Source organism: Halyomorpha halys, unplaced genomic scaffold (assembly GCF_000696795.3).
Source record: "Halyomorpha halys isolate HHAL.00 unplaced genomic scaffold, Hhal_1.1 Scaffold264.1, whole genome shotgun sequence".
Classification (NCBI taxonomy): Eukaryota; Metazoa; Arthropoda; class Insecta; order Hemiptera; family Pentatomidae; genus Halyomorpha; species Halyomorpha halys.
The window spans coordinates 147,091-169,636 of NW_027109727.1; the positions used below are offsets into that span (position 1 = coordinate 147,091).

General features: G+C 31.3%; 1 protein-coding gene across 1 annotated transcript in view; it reads right to left on the minus strand.

The window, feature by feature from the left end:
* Nucleotides 1-22,546, minus strand: part of LOC106680473 (diuretic hormone receptor) — a 142,181-nt gene that overhangs the window by 61,979 nt on the left and 57,656 nt on the right. Inside the window, exons 5-6 of the mRNA XM_067047908.1 lie at nt 14,024-14,117; nt 10,918-10,998 (exon numbers count right to left, since the gene is read on the minus strand). Coding sequence (XP_066904009.1) covers nt 10,918-10,998; nt 14,024-14,117 — 175 coding nt within the window. The remainder of the gene's footprint in view (nt 1-10,917; nt 10,999-14,023; nt 14,118-22,546) is intronic.

The window sequence follows — 22,546 nt, forward strand, 5'->3', positions numbered from 1 at the left end:
TATTTCCAATAATAAATAGAAATAATATAAGGATCTATTAAATACCTATTATTGAACTATGGAGTTCAGGATTAATTGTGAAATTATATGATTAATGTCCGCTGTTTAAGTGACAATTTATTACTCTTTTAATATCCCAGACCTATTATAAAATATTCATTGCAAATAACATTAGAATCTATTGAAACTTTTATGAAGTGATTGAGAAAAAGCAATTTGAGCGCTTTATTGCAGGCAGTGTACTTCAATAAATATAAATCACTTTATTATTATCTTTACTCACCCTCTACTGCAATCTCTGTTCACAGTGATTGCAAATCACAATCACTCTTCGTGGATATATATTGTAATTTATCCAAATATTTATTTTGTTATCAAAATATACTCCTAAAAAGCCATTATTGTTTTTTCCTAGGACAATTATCAAAAAATACCCAATAATTATTTTTAAAAAAAAGCTATAATAAAAACTTTTTATTCATAGTGTACAGTGAGAAATGGAAATAGTTTCCTTTTTTAGATAAATTTTCTTTTATTATCAAATACTAAAATCTCCCACAGTTCAATGTAATAGATAATAGTGCTATAGATACTTAACCATTCATTTAATGTTTTTCAGCAAAATAAGAAATTATATATACAACATAATAAACATATCATTTATTGAATTTATGATTTTATTTAGCTTAATTAAGATTATTTAAGATATAATATCCTTCAATGACGTTTTCAATTCTTTTAAGAGCATAAGTCCAACGAATAAATAAATTACCTTAAAATAAATATAGGTATTTACACTTCTAAGTTTAAAAAAAAAAATCAGCTGTTATTCTCTGTTAAATTTAACATTGTTTTATTAATTATTATCTATGTATGCGAGAGGAATTTAAAATAATTATGTCCTGAAAGTGATAAATAATGTAATAAATTAAAAATAAAATTATAAAATTCACACTCGGTTGGCTAATTGCTGAGCTACCGCTAACGTATTAAAGTTATTTTAATTTATTTTTCACTAAAAGTGGTTTTTGTTTTGGATTTTTTTTTTAATATTGTTTCTGTTTTTGTTCAATTTTTTTTAAATGGTTTAAATCGAACGTCATCTGAACAAAAACTCTGTGCAAGTTTCAGAATCACGCAAAGACAGTCTTAAAAACTGCAACGAAGTACAATTAATAAGAACCTTTCACCAAATTTAAAAAAGGTTGTACATTGGGGATAAAATAAACGCTACATAAAGTGCCCCAGTATGAGATATCCTTTAAATACAAATGCAGGAATTGGCTTATTTAAGAGCTTAAGAGGTACTAAACTATTTTATTTTATTCAAAGTACCTTAGGAAAACAAAATTTTTCAAAACAACTATGGTCTTCAATGAGGTAGGTAAAAAATTAGACATTAATACTGTGACCGCCTACATAAGACAGGAAATAGGAATATAATAAAATTCAATTATTACAAAAATGGACTTAATACAAGTTGAGTACAAAGGGCTACAGGTTGACCTTTGACCGCACTAGAGAAGAGAGGCTATTGTTTAAAGAAGCTATCCCGATACTTAATCAACTCTGGGAAAGAAAAAAAATGTTTAATTCTCCAGTGGCAAAATTTTTATCAATTAGAAGAAGCTCTTTTTAACCGAAGACATAACTTTGATTGTCGACACACCTCAAGCCGCTAAATAAAGAGGAAACGAAAACAATAAAAACCCACTCACCCTTAGAGGAGTTTGTATTTAGGCAGAGAGTGCAGTCTGACTCTAAAATATTAGTTAATAAACAAAATACACTATAGCTAACCACTCTATACGAATTTTTATTATATTTTAGAACGCCCATGGATATTCAAATTTCCTCTACAGTCCTGAGTTGTTTTGAAGGTAAACCTAATCTACATTTCTAACCTTGATCAATATGACAATCACGCCTCAACGAATAGAAATAATCAGAACTGGGACTAAATTCGATTTTCTATGCATTAAGTTATTATAAATTAAAAAGGCCACCATAATTATGATCACATTATCAATCAATATATTATTACACCTATTATCATATCAAATCTATTGTTAATTTTTTATACTTATATTTCGAACTCAAATTTCAGGAGGTATGATTTTTATATAACTCTTTGAAGACCCATTTGAAACATTGAAACATGAAAAAAATATTCACTTACCTAAACCATTTTCTATTTTTTTTTTTTTCAGTCGGAAAAATTCAATTTATAAAAACAAACAGAAAACTTGATTATAAGTTTGAAAACGAATTTATTTTATTACTTGGGTGATGAATTAGTTTTTTTTTTACTAGCACTAAAAACTTTCGAAAGTAATTTTTTAACAAAAAATTCCCTATCATTCATGCAGTATAAAAAAATAGTGAAAAAAAAAATATATTTAGATCAGGTATGGGCTACCTTCAACATGTTGTGGGCCAATCTTTAATGTGCAAATACGTTCACGGGCCGCATTTAAAAGTAGTGTTCATAATTTTTAACGATAGATATCTGAAATGAAATAATACGAAATTGTTACTATAATAAAATTTACTAAAATAACGAAATGAAATGAAAAAAATAGGTACAATATTACTATTAAATCGTGAAATTTGGAATTTTTCCAAATTATCCTAAGTTAACTCACTTTCATCATTGAAAAGAACTATTTATAACACATTTATAAGTACTGCCAAACGCACAAATCAATCTTCTTGCGAATTATCTAAGCTGCGGAAAATGGTCTTTTTCGAGGTGTTTTTTGTAGAAATCGCACAACTCCACGTCTCCAAATTTAGACTTTAGGAGTGAGTTTTCTTGAATCTCGATCAACTTCATTTACAAGTGTTTTGGACCATTTTGTACATTACTTTTTTGTTGGAGTAGCCAATAAATTGAAACAGTCTTCCATGTTTTTGAATTCGTTAAATCTGTTCGGAAATTGCTCCGACAGTAACTTGAGTTCTTCAGCTTATTGAGCATAAGCAATATTTTCATACTCAGAGAGCGTGGTGAAATGATAACTGCTACCAGACAGCATCTGTGCCTCTCACAAGCGGATTTTGTTCAGAAACGCTTTCAAATGGCTGTACAAATCATTTACTAACTGTCCTCAATTCAGATAGTGCTTTATCTTTTATTTGCATAAAATCTGCTATCTCATTTCTAAGCTCGTAAAACCGTTTCAGCATTTTCCCTCTGCTTAGCCATCTGACTTCACAATAATATGTTACGTTGTCATATTCAGCTGATATTTCATCCAAAAACGCCTTGAACTAACGATGGTTAAGCCTCAGGATCGAATAAAATTTATGGTTTTTACTACCACATTCACAACATTCTGAAGTCAAATGGACTTAGAACACATGTTATATTGGTGGATAATGCAATGAAGGACTATCAAATCATCTTTTTGTACATTTAATTCAGTTTCAGTTTTTCATTCAAAATTCCTATGAGACCTTTGTAAGCCGACCATAGAAGGTGTACCATCTGTGCATGCCCCAACTAATTTTGATCATGCCAAGCCATGAGGTGACTTGTGAATATCTTTTGAACTTCATTAAAAATGTCCTCTCCTGTAGTGGTTTCTTTTAGCGGCTGTGAAGCAAGAAATTCCTCAGTAATAGTGAACTCTTTATCAAAACCTCGAGTAAATATAGCCAGTTTAGTTGTTTCAGACAAATGCTCCCGTCTAATGCTATGGAAAATTATTCAAAACCAGACATACGGTCAGTCAATGTTGTTTTTATTTGAAACATACACTCCGATAAATTCTCCTTCGGCAAATGGTTTTAATGTCTTTGCCAATTTTGAACTAATTATAAAACTAGCATTCAAAACATTATCATGTTGTATTCTGTGTTTATGAAAGATTTGCTACTGTTTTTCCAAAATTGCTGTAAGCTTCTGGATTTTGTCTTTTCTTATTTGTCCTGTCAGTGAGTGTAGCATAGGATGCTTAGTTGAGTAATGCCTCTTTATGTTGAATTCTTTCATCACACAGAAAACGAATAGGCTTGCCATTGTGCAAGATAAAAAAGAATTCTGGCGACCCTCTGCATCCACTTTTCGTTTCTTTCCACCAGAGATCATTTTCGTTTACTTTTCGTTCGATAAACTTAATTAAAAAATATCATAAGTAAGTACTCAAGGTGCACACAAAGTCACAAAGCAAATTGACGACACTTCGCAACAAACAGGAGTTCGCTGGGATATCGCTTGTTGAAGTTATCGTCTCGGTAGTTTAAATAGAACTGAACGATTTTTTTTTTTTTTTTAACCTCCTATAATACAAGAAATAAACAATTACATATATACAAAAGGATGGTAAGTACATATACCAGCTATTTGAGTTGTCTTGTGTTGCCAGAATGGCATTATAATAATGGTTGCCGGGTCCACTGAAGGCGGTGTCATCAGCGATGGCATATGTTTACCTAGAATGCTCACTAGGAATAGGGAGGGGCTATTCCTGCTGGTGGTGGAACTAAAGTTCGGGCCAACCACCCGGTTATATAGGCCAAATGAAGGAATAATCTAGAATCGTCTAGTGTAGAACAATTGAGAAGCAATAATCTTTTGTCGCTCCGCCAGTGAGGCGGCAAACATCAAAGCATTTGATGTTTGCCGCCTCACTCTCTGATGATCTTCGCCACTCAGCTTACTCGGTAACTTGATTCTGTGGGTATTAGTAAGTAGTGTAGTATATATTTTTTTTAATTGGGTTTTTCAAAATGTCTCGCGGGTCGGGGGTTGCCCACATATGACTTAGATGATATCCCTGGAATCAGAGCCTTTATTATGTATATCTATACAATACCGTGCATAAGACTATAGTTCTTGTGTTTGTCATCTGCTTATGGGAAATACTACATGTATATTATTATTCTCTAATGTAAATGCTAATTTTTTATTTATATATTTATAAACTGCTTAATTTTTATATTTCTGTTTAGAGATGTCTGCATTCTTTTTGTAATTTATTAATAATAAATCTGTATTATTTTTTTTTAACTTTTGTAAATTATTCATCATAAAATTAAATTGTAACCAACTCTATTTTTATGGGCTTATCCCCAAAGACAAATAAATAAAACAAATCATACTCAAAGTTTCGCAAGTTTTCCCTTTGTATATTTTAATATATTAAATATCCTTATACAGTTTTTTTGAAATTTTATTTGTTACAAACAAATGATTAAAAAATCGCTGACAGATTACAATAGCATATTTCGTGACTTGTATGAATCTATAAGTAAAGCGATAGTAAAATTTTAAATTAAATTGTTTATAATAAACTCATTGATAATTGATAATTCAACTGTTGTTTTGATAATGATGAAGCTTAAAACTAAAAAAAAAATGTATTTTCCACATACATTTGAATCGTTCCCAATGGGATGTACTCGTACACCACCTTCAAAATAAATTTTTCAATCACTTCATTAACCAGCAAAATTTTGTGTTACAATATCATTCTGATTTTAATGTAAAAGTTTGTTTCATTTTTAATGTAAAAATTTGATTCATAATAAAAATATTATGGTAGCTAACTCGATTTTTTTGGGGAAATGTACTTTTTTTTTTTTTTTTCATACCCTCCTATAATGATGTTATTGAATATCTGGTACATACATATAGGAGGTATGCTATATGTATATCTGGGTGTTAATGATACCTTGGATTGCCTTTTGGCATTATAAGGTTCGGGAAATGTACTTACACCATTTTCAAAATAAATGGTTGAATTATCTTTAATATAAACGAGATGATACATTTAAATATAAAATATGTGCCAAGGCACTCGGAATCTAAAAATATAAATAAGCAAAAATAAATTGAATAAATGCCTGTAAAAAATAATAAAAATAAATGAATGAAACAATGACGAATGCACAAAAAAAAAAAAAATAGTGTGTCACAAAAAGACTACCTACGGAGTGAGTTCTTCAGCCAGTAACCTCATCAATTAAAAGCAATAATATTTATTCTTCTTCTAAACTTCCAAAATCATAGTCGATTTTAATCTAAACTTCATCAGTGTCAAAGATGACAAATCAATCCTGGAATCCCTCGAAGGACCCCTGTCAGGGCAGTTGGCGGATTGTAGGCGAAGATGAGTCCACCAAGGACCAACATGAACCCATCCATCATCCGGTGATAGATGTACCACCGGCACGTCAGGGCTATCGATAGGAATCCCTGGATTGGTCTGTCGGTGGATAATTTACTCTTTACTCCCTGTAATAAAGCTTCCCTGAAAATGGGTACGTCTTTCTCCCGGCCCAAACATTACTGGAAAATGAAACTTCATTAATCCAAATTTGGGTGGGCGTATACGTTTAATAGCATTAGAGGACTAAATATGACTATGAGTTGACAGTATCATTTGTCATGTTAACGGATTATTGTCTCCCCGCTAGCTCGTATATTCCCAGCTACACAGTCTCCCATTGAATTAACGAAGGGAGTATGTGTTTCGAAATTCTTAGAAGTTTTCTTTGTTACAAAAGTTAATCTTCTACATTAATGGTGGCTAACTCTTCTTAATTAACGTTAACTATTCCGTTTACAAGAAAATAATTTTTTATTATCTCTGTCATTACTTTCTTCCACTTTCGTGAATACCACCATTAAATCGGATGGATAGGTATTATAATTAAAGTAGAGGTACCTAATTAAAAGCTTATACAAGTCAGAGCAGTGGATCAAGCTGCTTAAGGCGGCTAAAAAGCAAGAAGATATTTTCTTTATAATTGGTCTATTTAAATATTTATCCAACATAATATTTTGTTGTTTAGAAAAATCAAATATGCTTCTTTATTTATGATTTTTTTTTTATTACTCCATAAAAAAACGTTACGGGCTCTCTGCTTATTTTTAAGTTGCACAATCTAAATATATAAACATTTTTCCATAACTAAAAATTCATTAATTTTATCACTTAGTAACACTTCTTTGTATTGTCAATACAATTAATGATAGTAATAATTAAATTTTCTAACATTTTATTCTGTCCTTAATATAATTTTACATACTTATTTAATGGATGATAGGATAAAGGTTCCTATTTTAAATTAGTAAAAACACGTCAATTATTTATTTAGTCAATTATAACAACTATTTTATAAATTTTCCATATTATCCTATTTTATACGATTACACAAGCTATTTACTCAGCTCCTTTTAATATCTCTATAAATTTTGAATTTTATTAGTTTTAGATATCTGTACTTTAACACAATCTTTTGCCATGTAATAATCTACGTATTAAATCATTGACTATTTAAATCAAAAGATATTAAATTCACCCTAAAATATTAATCTTATTTTAAAGCCTCCTGCTGCAGTTTTCATTATGTACATGAATCTATAAGAAGTCATGAAGCCAACTGTGCTGTATAATAGCACAAATATAATCGTGATCTGCAAAAGTCGCTTAAGAATACAGTAAGTAGTTAAAAACATTTAATCAATGATTTTAGTTTTTTTTTTATCAGCCTAACCCTTTAAAACGGGTTACCAACATATTAAAATAATAAAAATATTCTGCTAGTTGCAGGTCAAATGATACTTTCATTATTTGTTTGATTATTTAAACATGGATTAATTAATGTCCAAGTAGTCAAAGTATAGAGGATATGAAGGAAAAACTAAATATATTGTGAACTTTATTTGATGTAATACTTCAATATATAATGATGTATGATAATATGATAATACGTTGTAATATGATATGATAATATGATATATAATGGTGTAATATAATTCAATGATATAACACTTCAATATATTTGTTTCAATTTGATGTTATACTTTCTATGATGTATTTCTATGCCTAGTATGTTGTACTATCTTTGAAGGGCGTGTTAGGTTGTGGGACTTAGAAACGAACGGATCCTTAAAACAATAATAATTACTGAAGAGAAGGGTAAACGACCGAAGACGTAGACGGGAGTATTGCGTTAAAACTGATTTAGTAGATCTAGGTTTTAAGGAGTGTCATTGGATAGATGTCGAGAACGATTAGTGGTATCGCCATCGAACCTTCGGATTCCCTAAGCTTTTATATAATTATTACTTACTTTGATGCATATGATTTCTGGAAATAAAAAGAATAATGAATGATAGCATAAGTCTATAATAAACATTATTTAGATTTTTCATTGAGGTTAAGCTTTCACCATCCTGGTGTTCAATGTGCTTTAATCTTCCACGCCCTCATATTCTCACCACTGCTTTATCAAGATATATTTACAGAGAGATGGTAGTAATAAGTTGAAATGTATTACTAGTAATAGATATTAAAATATCTGGGGTCTGTTTCATAAGTTAAGGCATTAGCATTTAATAGTATTAGATCATAAATACAACTATACAAACTACGAAGTACTAAAAATTTTTTTTTCCCCTTCAGTGGGCGACTAACAGTGAAATTATAAATGTTGAAAAGTACAAATTATAATTGTACAAGTTTGTTGAATTCTATCATCTAAAAACTAACAGACCAATAGTGTTAGTTTGATTATGAAACAGGGACCTAGAATTCGAGATCGGATAAGGAATTGCATTGAATTTATCTGCTCAAAGAGGATACCCCGAAAGTTCACTCCCAAGACAGAGTTAGAGGAAGCTTTGGTCTAAACTTGGGCATAGCACAAAGCTGTATCAGCAGCGAGATGAAGCTTAAATCAGATCCCTTCGTCACAGATCTCTTCATCAGTGTCAGCACCGAGCTCCTTAGATACTGCCACTATTGCGAACTAGACTCTTCGCTCTATGAGCTTGTGTGTATCTCATAACAACTTAATGAAGTTATTATTACAACTATAAAATTAGCTATTTAACTTTAATTTGATACAATAAAAATTGAAAAAAAATCTTACTAAACATGGATATTTTGAAAAACGTTCTATGAGATTGAAAATTATAAAAAAAAAAAAAAAAAAGAATGGTGTCCTGTACGCTCACTTAACATCATTGTTGAAATTCTTTCATATATTGGAGGATGAAAATTAAAAAATTGACTATTGTCATTAGCTTAATTTCAACATTTTCCATCAAAAACAATTAACTTTAACGTCTTTATATATTAAATATTAATTTGTATAAAATCTTTTACTTTCTGAGGACATGATCTATATCTTCATTACTACTCTCATTTCTGGATTTTTTTTTTATCAACCTGTAAAAATATTTCTTGTTTAGTTGATATCAAATTCATCATTTATATGTATCCGTTTTTATTACTGTTTTTACATATAAAATTTTTATTAAAATAATACAAACCTCTACACTCACAGAGGAATAAATATTAGAGCTTTGAGTACGTATTAGATAATGAGAAAAGTAAATGAAAATAAAACAAGTTAAAACTAATAACAAGTTAAATGAACTAAATGACAGCAAAATAAGAAAACAATAAAAATAAAGTACTATACAGTTAAGAGTTAAAAATAAAATAAATCTTCTTGAACACATTCTTTATTGCTAATAATAACGAGAGATAGTAAATAATTTTAAATAAACAAATTTAAACCACTTCATAGCAATTTTTTTTTTCATACCCCCCTGACGAAATAAAAATTCAAGGGATTTCGAAAAATATATCTTTAAACCCTATCATATTATTGGAATGAGAATGAGACCTAGCTACTACTAAATTGGATTTAACATTACATTTATGAGAGGAGTTTAGCCAGGGCTGATGCATCTGTTCTTATACAATAGAAAAAAATGTTAAATTTATTCTACAGTGCGTTACTTTGGTAAACCGAATGAAGTGAATTAGTTTCATTAACTTCCCAAACTTTTATCCTTGAGTGAGTAAATTTTTACTTTTTGTTTTCTAATTATATTTCAACTTATACTTACTTAGTTAATAATAATACTACCACTTTTCAAGCCATTGTAAATTAAGTTGATATATGATGAAATATATATCTAACTAAGAAAACGTGGCAATAGTAAAAACGTGAAAAGTTTTTCAAATAATATAATTTTATGTTAAAAAATGTGGTTCAAAGGTGTTTTCTTTAGCATTAAATAATCAATATGATCTCACTAAAAAATAAATAAAATATACAATAATGTATATACATTTACAAATATAGCCGACTACACCTAACTAAAAACAAGCGTTTCCTGGTTAGGGAATTGTTGGGTGTGTGAATAAACTTCTGACACTTATAAGGTAAATATTTTTTATCCTCCTCTTTTTTTTACTCCGTTGAATCTAAATTAAACTAAACTATGAATTTTACATTAAGAATATTTTGTATTCGATTTAGCATGAATCTGAAGCTTAGTAATAATTTTCCTCTTGACCACTTTTTTCGGCCTTCGAGGGCCGTCCTTCACCATATATATGAGATTTAATTTTTTTTTTAAGATACTTTATGTATCGTTATCTTGAATACTTTTATAAACAATAAATCAAGCTTAATTTTTTTTGTAATTGATCTTTCTACCCATTTTATAGAAATATATACAAAATTATGTATTGAAATATTATCATTATAAATTCTCCTTGTGCATGTTGTTGTTACTTACAATAAATTTTTTTGAATCGTAATTATTTTTCTTCTATTTCCATCCTTTTTGATAAATTTATAATTTTTCTTCATTAAAAAATAGCTTATTTATGTAACCTGTTATTTTTAATTGAAATAAAGTTATCTGAAAACAAATAACAGCGGCTCATGGTATCTTTCATTATATATTACTTTCACAATAATATTTATTAGAATGTTTTTTCATTAAATCTGTTTGGAAATATTTCTTTTACGGTCAGTGTGAGACGGATAAATACTTTTTGTACAATACAACATTGAAATTCTTATAAATTTGAATTAAAATGTATTTAATTAGCTGGCGATGAACTAACATTACATATATACATATATATCAGGACTTACCCCATCCGATTGCCAAGTAGGCTCTGAGGCCGATGTTTTCTCTTGTGAATGTTTCGACAACCAGCATGTACAGGTAGAGTCCTTAAACAGATGATACAAATTAATTAAGTAAATATTCAATTGAAATAAAAATAAATTCTACTCGTACATAAAATGGTCAGTAGTAGTAAGTACGAAGTAAGGAGATCCTGAGAAATAATTGCGTTGGAAAGACTCCTCTTTCCAACGCCATTCTTCTCGATCCACTCACTGGCTCAACGGTCATTGAGGAGAAATTTGGAATATTTTCTATTTCTTCACAATTCTTAGCAATGAAATGAAGATGGCTCTAACCAATTACTTTGTTGTCTATACCATTCTTCAATAAGACACAATGTCAAGTAAATACATTAGCATCATCCCTTGTAGAAAATATATTTATAAATTACTGTTAGCTGTTAACGACATATTTTATAATTACTTTGTAAATAGTATTAGTTATTATTAGTGTTTTTTTTCTTGTTTTTTTTCTTAACTCCTGGAGCAAAGAAGAAGGCATTTACAAAAATATATATATGTATACATATATACATATACCGGCTATTCATTTTCTTGTTTTGGCGGGATGGCCTTCTAAGAGTGGTTGCCGGGTCCGGTTAATTTAGTTACATTTTTTTTATTTATATTATTTTAATTAAAATTTAGTTATTTGAGAAGAAAAATGTGTATTTATATTTGTGTATTATAATTAAGCAATAAGACAGTTGCTAAGGGTTGATAACCGTCGCAAAGGCGTCGTCTAGCATCAGGCCGACCATATTCGTTTTTAAATCAGTTCCGGCTTAATAGTGGCCATTATAATGTTTAATCAGCTCTATCTGCGTTTATAATGTAATAATTCGGATATTTTGAGTGTATTAATCAACATTAAAACTAGACCTTTTTTGCGTTCCTAGCCTTTGAGTGGAATATGAGTTGTTGCTAATTAGTCGGCTCACATAATTCACTAAACAACCAGACCCTTTCTGCCCTCAATAAGTGGCAGTGTGGCCATCTTGGCTTTGTACAGTTCGACTGTTGATGAGCCAGTACACCAACTATGGACCAGTTTGAGAGTTATAGCAGTGTTTAGACCTACACATCTTGTTAGCAAACTATCTTTCTCTGACCTATCGGTGTGGATCACTTTTTTTTCAGGACCGTAGACCAATATTTATTTTATATATCTATTAATTTTGTAAATTTGTTTCTCTCTTTTTATAATTCTATTTTTGTTAAAAACGCCTTTTATTTTTATTTATATTATTTTAATTAAAATTTAGTTATTTGAGAAGAAAAATGTGTATTTATATTTGTGTGTTATAATTAAGCAATAAGGCAGTTGCTAAGGGTTGATAACCGTCGCTAAGGCGTCGTCTAGCATCAGGCCGACCATATTCGTTTTTAAATCAGTTCCGGCTTATTAGTGGTCATTATAATGTCTAATCAGCTCTGTCTGCGTTTATAATGTAATAGTTTGGATATTTCGAGTGTATTAATCAACATTAAGTCTGAAACCAGATCTTTTCTGCGTTACTAGCCTTTGAGTGGAATATGAGTTGTTGCTAATTAGTCGGCTCACATAATTCACTAAACAACCAGACCCTTTCTGCCCTCAAAAAGTGGCAGTGTGGCCATCTTGGCTTTGTACAGTTCGACTGTTGATGAGCCAGTACACCAACTTTGGACCAGTTTGAGAGTTATAGCAGTGTTTAGACCTACACATCTTGTTAGCAAACTATCTTTCTCTGACCTATCGGTGGGGATCAAATTTTTTTCAGGACCGTAGACCTATATTTATGTTATATATCTATTAATTTTGTAAATTTGTTTGTTTTGTTTTCATAATTTATTTAGCTAATTTTATTTTTGTATAAAAAGCCTTTTTAGTCTACTTATATTTATTGTTTTATTCCAACTCTTTTGTTTATTTTAAGTTTATGTCTTCTAATGTTAGATTAACCAAATAAATGTTTGTATCCTAGGCAGCTTGTTTTTTTTATCATAATGCATCACTGAAAAATAAACCTACTTTTAAGAATTAACCGAAAAAAAATTAAAACTTACACCAAATACAGAATTAAAAATTTTTAGTTTAAAAGTGAATATTTATATTTAGACAGTACAATTTCAATTTCAATGAAGTCTATTAATTCCAGAACATATCCCTTTAGAATAACATTTATGGCTGAAAATTGCTAAATAAAATATAAAAAGTTATGTCTCGAGGTCCACAAACAGTATTCAAGGAGGTATACAGGAGCATACTGGTGACGAAGATAAGTCACTCTATTGCTAAGCAGAAAATGTACATAGGGCAACAAAAATCGGAGACATCGTTTTTTTTTTTTTTTAAATAATTTGAAACTTTTTTTTTATTTGATAAAATCTTATCTGATTATTTTATAGAAACTGGAATTGGAATACATTTTGATTGCCTTTTTTTTCATATTTAACTTACGGCTAGTAATAGATCAAAATATGAGACTGTTCTTAGTCATTGGTGTCTAATTTTATAATAGTACTTAGTAAATCGCCAACTTGAAAAAAAAATAATAGGTTTTTGTAGTGAAGCTGTGATTTTAAATGTTGGCACTAGGAGATGAACGAAGGACATAAAATACGAAATAGTTAGTGGATTATAATTAAATATATACTGTGATTATAATAATAATTATTATTTATATAATAATATATAATATATATATATATATATTTATATTTAAAAGATATGAATTTAAAGAGTCGTATCTGATTGAGAGACGCTGGTGTAATGAAGCCAAGGTATCAAGATTTCGTCTTCACCACGTTTAACTAACAAATGTGAATTAGTTTTTTCAAGAGTCCAAAAAAAGAACTTTCCCATTATGAATACTTTTCATCTCTGCGTGTTTTTACTTATAATGTTTGATTAGACATCATTTTGCAAAAGATACTTCTAGTAAACCGTTAGAAATAGAATTCAAAAACAGTAACTTTTCACATTCGTTGCTTAAACGTGATTACGAAAAAATATGTTTTGAAATTGGGTACTTTATAATTGAACACTTCGTATTATAGCAATAATTATAAAGACATATTGACTTACCCTCTACGAACATCCAAAAAAAATTCGTTAAGATAAAGTAGTGAAGAAGAGTAAACAGTATAAGACAGGATACTGAATCTGTGTGCATCGAAACCTGAAAGCAATAGAAATAATTAATAATCAACAAACACAAAAGATAAAATATTGAAAATGGTTCTTAAACAATGGACAATTTTGATGTCGGGCCACGATTATGAAGCTTTAGAAGGAACCATGAAATATATGTTTTTATTAGGGTGAAGCTATTTATTGAGAACACAATATATAAATCTCTTGAATAAAATGAAATACCTAAAATTGAATACAGTTTATATACCCAGGCAAAGAGAATTACGTTTCCAATTCTTCTGTAATTAGAATTACAATAAAGTAACGCCGATTAATCTCTGGAATCAAAACTACATGTTAGCCACATGATGTTTAAGGAAAGTACTGATTTGAAACTACTTTGGGTACGCTCGTGTGAGGAACCGCACAGTGGTGAGTTAGGACACGGTAAGAAATACCAATCACCACCACCAGTTTTTGTTAAGTTGTCCTGTGTGGAGGCGGCCAAATATCTGTAACGAAAAACGAACAAATACCAGTAACGGTCGCCAACAACGCAAATCTGCCTGAAAATAAAATAACAAAAGAAAAAAAATCTGAAAAATGATTGGTCAAAGATAGCAAAATTTCATAGCCAATTAGCTTCGTATCGCAAGTATGGATTTATTTGCACAAATAGTTATTAATATTTTTACTGAAATGAGAGAATAAGGGCTACATTACTGTACAGTTATTTTCATGGTTCTTGATAGTACAAGAGCCCAAGAGAAGAAAAAAGGCAGTTATCTCACTCCAATTTTTGATTACTTTAATGAAAACTAAGTATAATTAATAGTCAAAATTGATGAGTCTACCAAGTATAGGTAGGGGGAATAAAAAATGGCGGCTGTTTCAAAGCGATAAAAAAACTAATTTTCATTCGGAGCTCTATATCTTAAAAACACAAGAAAAGCACAAGAAAACCTAAGAGAACGTCATTTAAAGAAGAGTAAATTTGCTAAAATATGAGCCCTAATAGAGTTATTTACGTTAAAAAGTTTTCGAGATGTAGCTTTTTAAAAAACAACATTTCATAAAAATGTATGGGACGTACTGAAAGATCAGTAGTTAGTGAATTTATTTTGAAAAATTGATATCTCAAAAAACATTTCACGTACAGATATCTATTAGCACTCAAATTAAAGCTAGTTTAATGAGCTATAAAATAGTTTATGATATTTATCATCGTAGGAGAAATAGTTTACATGAAATTTGCTAAAATAAATTGATTTATAGTTGTTCCGAATGAAATACTGGTGTTTTTTTAAGTTTTTGAAACAGCCGCCATTTTTTATTCCCCCTACCTGCTTGGCAGACTCTATTATGAATAGTAATTATGCAGAGTTTTCATTAAAGTAATCAAAAATTGGGGTGAGATAACTGCCTTTTTTTCTTCTCGGCTCTTGTACTATGAGGTCCAGTCAGTAATAAAACAATTATACTGTGGCAACGTTTTGAGTTCTCGTAGGCAAGCCTTAAAAAAGTAAAAAAAAGTTTTATTTATGTTATATTTTCCATGATCATTTCAGTTTTTCTCCTGGATTTTTTAATTTAGTCAATTTAAAAAAAAACTTAACTATACATAAATAAAACACTAATTACTACATAATACATAAAAAAAAAAATTAAGAAAAAAAAAACTGTTTTTATTTCAATTTAGCGCATGACTATGAAATAAGATGGATGACTGTTTTATTGTTGACTGTACCTCTGGAAGATCAAAGATATATATCATTAACAGTAAAAAAGTATAGGGGTGCAGTTCTTTGAAAGGAAGAACTCTCACGAGATCAACAGTTGTGCAAGATGATTTGTTCAGAATCATGCTCTAGAGCCAGAAATTAACCCAATTAAAGGTACTAATTGTATGAGTTTGGGTGAAACCCGTAAGGTTTTCTGAGCCCACAGGGCTGACTCACGGCTATAGTGAAATAGAAAGTAATTATCTGCCACAGCCGGATTCGAACTCGGGTCCTTGGAGTTTTTAGTACAGTGACGTACCAATGAGCTACTCACTCCCATATAGATATATATATAATTTTATTTTTACTTTATGTTTTTAATTTTTATTTTCCCAAAGGGAGGAGTAAGTTTTCATTGGGCAACGGTCTTTGAAAGTAATCCTAACCCCATTGTTTGAGAATTATTCATAAAAATAACCATCAATAAACACAAAAACTAAGAAGATTTAAAAACGAAAAAGATTTAATGTTATATACAGGTAACTTTTATTGAAGACTAAACACTACTTTAGAATAGGAAAACAGTAGTGACAGGAATCAAAACAGTCAGTGCCCAACATTAGGATTAATCATCGATACAACAAACCAACTCATCATGCAACAGAATCTAACTACAGGAATTACAGTTGATCCTGGCAGATTCAACTCCAGTATTTATGCTATTGGTTTCTAATAACAACTTGGCTATTACAGGAGTCATTAGTAGCTAAGTAAATACTTCTAAATCTACGTCCTTCTAATATTTACATTGGAAAAACCTGATGGAACGGCAAATATGCATAGTTGGAACATACGCACAGGTAAACAATTTTTAAAAAACACTTCCCTGGTAAACTGCTGAGTTTCAATTTTAAATTACCTCTATCTGAACCTGAAAAAAATCAAAATATTTTCGTATTGATAAAATATGTAATAACTCTCATTATAAGTCAATCCATATCTATTTTTTACATTTATTGATACCAGTGATTCACCTAAATTCTAAACCATGCTAACTTTTGTTACACAATTAAAATTATTATGCATTTTTAGCAGCTCTATCCGCTGGTTTTAAGCGTTTATTTGTGATCAGATTCAAGTAAGTTGTCATTCCTACAACCCATATCTTACTTGTATTCTTTCGTTAGTATAATCCATGTTAAAATAGATCACAAACATATTTTTTTCAGACGTCTCGGAGGATTATGAGGGATTGTTAAGGATGAGAGATTAAGAATTAATGGGTTAGGATGGGTAAGGATGGGTAAGGAGTTTGGAATGAAAAGACGCATGTCTGTTTTGGGCCAAATCTGCAACGAATGGGATGTTAAAGTCTTTGTGGATGAGTTTATTTGTAACGTAATAAGGAGCATCAAGGATTTTATGTAGGATTTTGGATTGTAAGGATTAGATACGAGAGGAATTTGATGTTTTAGTAGAGCCCCTGAGCTCAATTCCATATGTACAAATTGGTCTGATTATCATAGTATATAATAATTTTTTGTAGTGTATGGGAAGTTTAGAGCGTTTTTCAAGGTGTTGTAGCAATCGATATCGACGAGCAGTTTCTTGTCGTTTCAGTCTTTTATGTGGATTCCAAGTATCTCTTAATAAAAAGGAGTCTTAAGTATTGAATCTGTTCAATAGGCGTTACTGGAGTATTTAGAAAGTATACTGTAGGACAGGAGGGTAGAGGTTTATAACGGAGAGTAAAGGTGATCTGGTGGGATTTTTCAGGATTTATTTTGATTCTCCAGTTTTGACACCATTCTTCAATGGATGTTATGTTTATCTGTAGTGTTTGTGATGCATTAGTAGGGTCGTTATTTACAGACAGTATACATGTGTCATCAGCGTATGTTGTTAGGACTGTGTTAGGGTGGGTTGGAATGTCAGCTGTATAAACTGTATAAAGAATGGGACCTAACACCTGGAGGAACACCGGCGGACTGAGAAAAGAGAGATGAATAGGCTAGGTTGTGATTTACTTTAAAGGTTCAATCAGAGAGGTAGGAGCGGATTAAAAAGAAATATGTAGGGGGTAGGAATTGACAAAGTTTATAGAGCAGATCTAGCAGTCTGGATCCCAGACTCGATCAAAAGCTTGTTCAACATCGAGGAAGACTCCCGTGCAGTACATTCCGCGCTCCAATGTGGAAGATATGACATCAACCACTCGATGACACTATTGTATGGTAGAATGGGATGTTCTAAATCCAAACTGGTGGTCAGGAATAACATGATGTGAGTCAAGGATTTGATAGAGGCGTTTTAATAAGAGTTTTTCTAGAATGGGCAGTAATGAAATAGGACGTTAGGAAGAGGGATATTCAAGTGGCTTAGAAGGTTTGGGAAATATTATTATTATAGACATTTTCCAAGGGTCGGGGAAATTTAATTAATTTGAATTCAATTGTTGTCTTTTTTATTATAACTGATAAAACTCCTCATGTAACTCATTATATTTACTCAAGTTGTGCGAGGAATTTTAATTGAACTTTAATTAAGGTATCGCTTTTAGCAGCCTCGCAGCCGGTTCAGATCTGGCCTGGGTGGAGGGGGGCAGCAAATTTTACTTCGTGGTGGGCCCACGTAATGAAAACTATAACCTCCCACCGTGGTTAGAATAGATTGGTTACCTCCACGTATGTCAGAAATGACTGGGTAGGAAGTTAAAAAAATCTATGAAATGTACCATTAGGTACCTCCGAAGTTATTCCTATATAACTTCAGTGATTGAGCATAATCTTCCTTGGTCGTTGTGGGGGTCATCTAAGCAGTCAGATGGCAGTGTCAATGATGTAGCTTTTGCCGCTTGGTCAGTTTTACAACTGTCCGGGATGTCCTTGTGCCGTGGTAAACTGTGCGGTCAGTACACTTTAATTTGAAGATAATTTGGAATATGCGGCTCCATCTCCATTATCATCATTGGAACCATCAGTGTATATGAATGTCCAGTATATGTATCTGGAAATTCGTATAAATATTGTCGTGTGAAATAGTGTCTTGGGCGATGATAAAATTTGTAATAAATATGGATATTGTGAATGTGCTAAGGTGGGAATTTTAAGTGTAACTGTTGAAACATTTTCGGTAAAATAAATTTAAGCTCAGTGGATAAAAGATTTAGGTAGTCTAGTTTTGGTTAAATATTTTTGAAATAATGGCCTTTTTTCTTCTGCTATAATAGAACATTCTGACCTTGACTTCTCCAAGGAAGAGCTTTCTCAACTTTTTTAAAGCGATAACAAGTGTGGCCTTTATTCCAATGGTTGTTCCCCACCTTCTACTCACAAGCTGTCCATCGGGCTCGTTGACTATTAGATATGACCTCTTTGAAGTAACCTTTCTCTCTCTTATTTAGTGAGCTTTTTTCAAAATGTTGATATGAGATGTATTTTCTTGTTCCACATATTATTTATTTTTCTATTCTGTTGTTCGAGTTGACATATTAGTTATTTACTAATATTTGAGATATTAAAAGCTCTGTTTTTGGATTTTTTTAATATCCTAAAACAACTTTTTAATTACGTTAAGATCTTGAGAAATCTTACGAAAAAAATGATTGTTCATCGTATTCTATAGATAGCTTTTCATTGTGGTGTTATATAGTTTAGACCACAAAGAAATATATCCGTTACAGAATAAATCGAAAGTTATCCGAATGAGGGTAATATTGAGGCTGGTAGGGAATTGAAGCTAAGATTGATGGCTCCTGATGGCCAACTAATAGAAGGAGGTCTTCATTTTTCATCAAATCCTCCCCCTCCTAATGCATTTCCTCAACTTCCAATTTATCTATCGCATGGGTCATGTTATCGAAGTACGTCTTATCTGATAATTTATTATAATAAAAAACGCCCATTTCTGAAAATATATGTGTAATCGAGCCACACCATTTAGGTAATTGATGGCTTCTTTTGATTTCAGCTACCCACGTACATTTTTAAGCAATTTATAATGATCCTTTTTTAGATAATTTATATCTATGACATATATACATATATATCTGTGAGTGAAACAATTCTGTGTGTATTTTAGCAGCACATCGTTCGCCATAACGAAGAGATAGGAGTACACATTAACCATACCAGTGAAATACTATGTAACACTAGGGACGTGCTGCGGGTTAGGGCGCAAGTCCCAGTGCGCTCGATTCGGAACGATTTGGATTCAATTCCCACCTGGGGCAGTTAAACATTCATTTTTCGGCGGTCCCGAAGAATGAATCTTGACACTCCCACCTTGGTTAGTACGTGGCGGTAACTCAGATATCCTCCAGAGGTTGGCAAAATAGACCACTAGGCCCACTTGTCGGACTTGTTCCCCCCACCAAATACCAGTACCAGTACCAGTAACATCAGGGTTTTTTTGAGAATAAATTTTTTTGAGGTTACCCCTTAATAATTCCAACTTGTTTGTGTACTATCAGTCAATTCTTTCTTTCTTTAACTGCACCCAAAAATAAATGAAAACTTATTTGCCCATACTGTACAACCAAAATATCCATATTACAAAAAATAGAAATTACTATTATTTAATCTGGTTTGCCATTCAAAATTAATTATTAATTGGTATTAAAAATCGCTTATCTGAGTTCAGAGCGTCGGTTCTTCGTGATGAGATGAGCTTCGGCAGTTCCTCCTCATTGGTCTTGCATAACTGGTGGTCTACGGCATTAGATGTCCTCTACTAGACCTCTTTCTCTCGGTCTCGTCTGATACCCTGGAACTCTCTCTGCGTAGTATCTCTAATACTACCACGTGTCTTGCAGCTCTGGAACTGTTTGGTCGTTCTCATAATTTGTCTGAGAACTCTGCTAGTTCTGTAGTTTAACCCTTCTCACTCCTGAATGAATTCTTTACATATTGCTCCTTTATAAGTGTACTTCCTCCCTTCTACTTTCTTTCCAACCATTTCATAGGGTTGATTACATCTTCAGAATACAACCTCACAGGGGAGAATGAGGTGGAACTGAAGGTCGGATTTTACCCTCTAGGAAAATTGCAGGATCTTTGATGTTTCAGATTTGTTCTGAGCTGGTTTTCAAAGTTAAGGGTACCCCATGCTATCCCCGAGCCCAAAGATGAGTTAGTGCCGCTACACCCCTGGGTTGTTCCGCTAAGGCGAAAAATACTTGAATTTGAACTGCCGCCGGTGGAAGAGTTTCTTAATTGTGAAAGTCATATAATTCTTAATTTGAGTTAGCTTAATTTTTAATATTTCCAATGCATTTTTTAATTAAATAATATTCTTTTAAAACCAGTATTGTCAATCACATTGTAGTAAGATATCGCTAAAAAATTCTATCCTATTCATACTCACTTCACAATCATTTCTTTTTTATTTTACTTATGGACCTAAGAAGTAAAAAAAGAAAACATAACTTATTCAAAAATTATTCCAAATAATAATAAACTATACATGGCTCATCCTTTGAAATGAAATTGTGCGTTTTTCCTAGCCATTTTGAAAAAAAAGAAATTACTCCAACCAGTCAAAATAAAAAACTTTCTTTTTTTTCGTCTGGGGTAATTTTTATAAAAATCTTCCCCATAACAGATATCGGTTCAATTTTATAGGTCACCATGAGTTGACTTTATAAATCAAGAATTTTTTTTTACTTTTGTATTACATTTTTAGAATATGGAAGATATTGATATTGTTAATAATTCTTATTGGAGTTCACAGTTTAGTACCCTCTTTATTTTTTTACCTTCTTGCATTCAGACTGCATAGATCTGTGTCTCAAAAATATCCCATATTACCTAGCTGCTGACGATACCATGAAGGTTTTATGTAAGAAATCAGACACATTCATGACCAGAAGCGATGGCCTGTTCCGTCTGCTATTTAACCATTAGAAGGAGATAAGGGACTCTGGTAGGTGAAGAAAAGGCACAGTTCTCAACAAAACGCTCCAAACTCTAGGAAGATGATATAGACAGCATAGCTTAATAACAGTGTTACAGTTGCCATGGTGAAATAAAACCACTGGGAATATCTGCGTAGACAAGGGGTGTTACGATTGTCATGGTGAAATAAAAACACTGGCTAGATGTGCGTAGACAAGAGGTGTTACGGTTGTCATGGAAAAAACAAAACAAGAGCAATATGTTCAGACGAGTGGGTTTTGTTTTTGTGAAGGTGACAGTTTGATTTTGAAACACATTTCGATTGTTCAATGAAGTGATAATAGTTTAAAGGGCCTCTGTCTTTACTGTTTGAACCAAAATAGCACCATATGAGAAATGTTATCGTATGTGTTTTGTTTTTTCAAAATTATGGTGTTCTTCTTCAATGGACGGTGATTAACACTAGAAGTAGGAATATAGTGCAGTGACGTTTCTTCAGCACGTCCTGGATAAGACAGTTGTAGCAGGTATCATCCTAAAACTTCTGAGGAAGGTGAGACGGAAAGGAAATATCGGACAACCTTCTTCTCCTTATGTTCGGCCAGGAGTGCACACAAGGACTACGTGTGGTTTGAACTAAATTTTATTTTGTTTTTATTATATATTCACTTTTATACTTTTTTGGATAATAATGTAAATATAGTTATTAAGTTTAGTATTTAAGTTAAGGTCAACCTATAAGTTTTAAGTTTTTTATTAATTGATAAGAATTCTTTTTTTTCCTTTTTCATTATATGTACACATATTTCTGCTTCTTATTAAACTTTTGTACGTATAGTTATGCTGTTCTTTCACTGCTT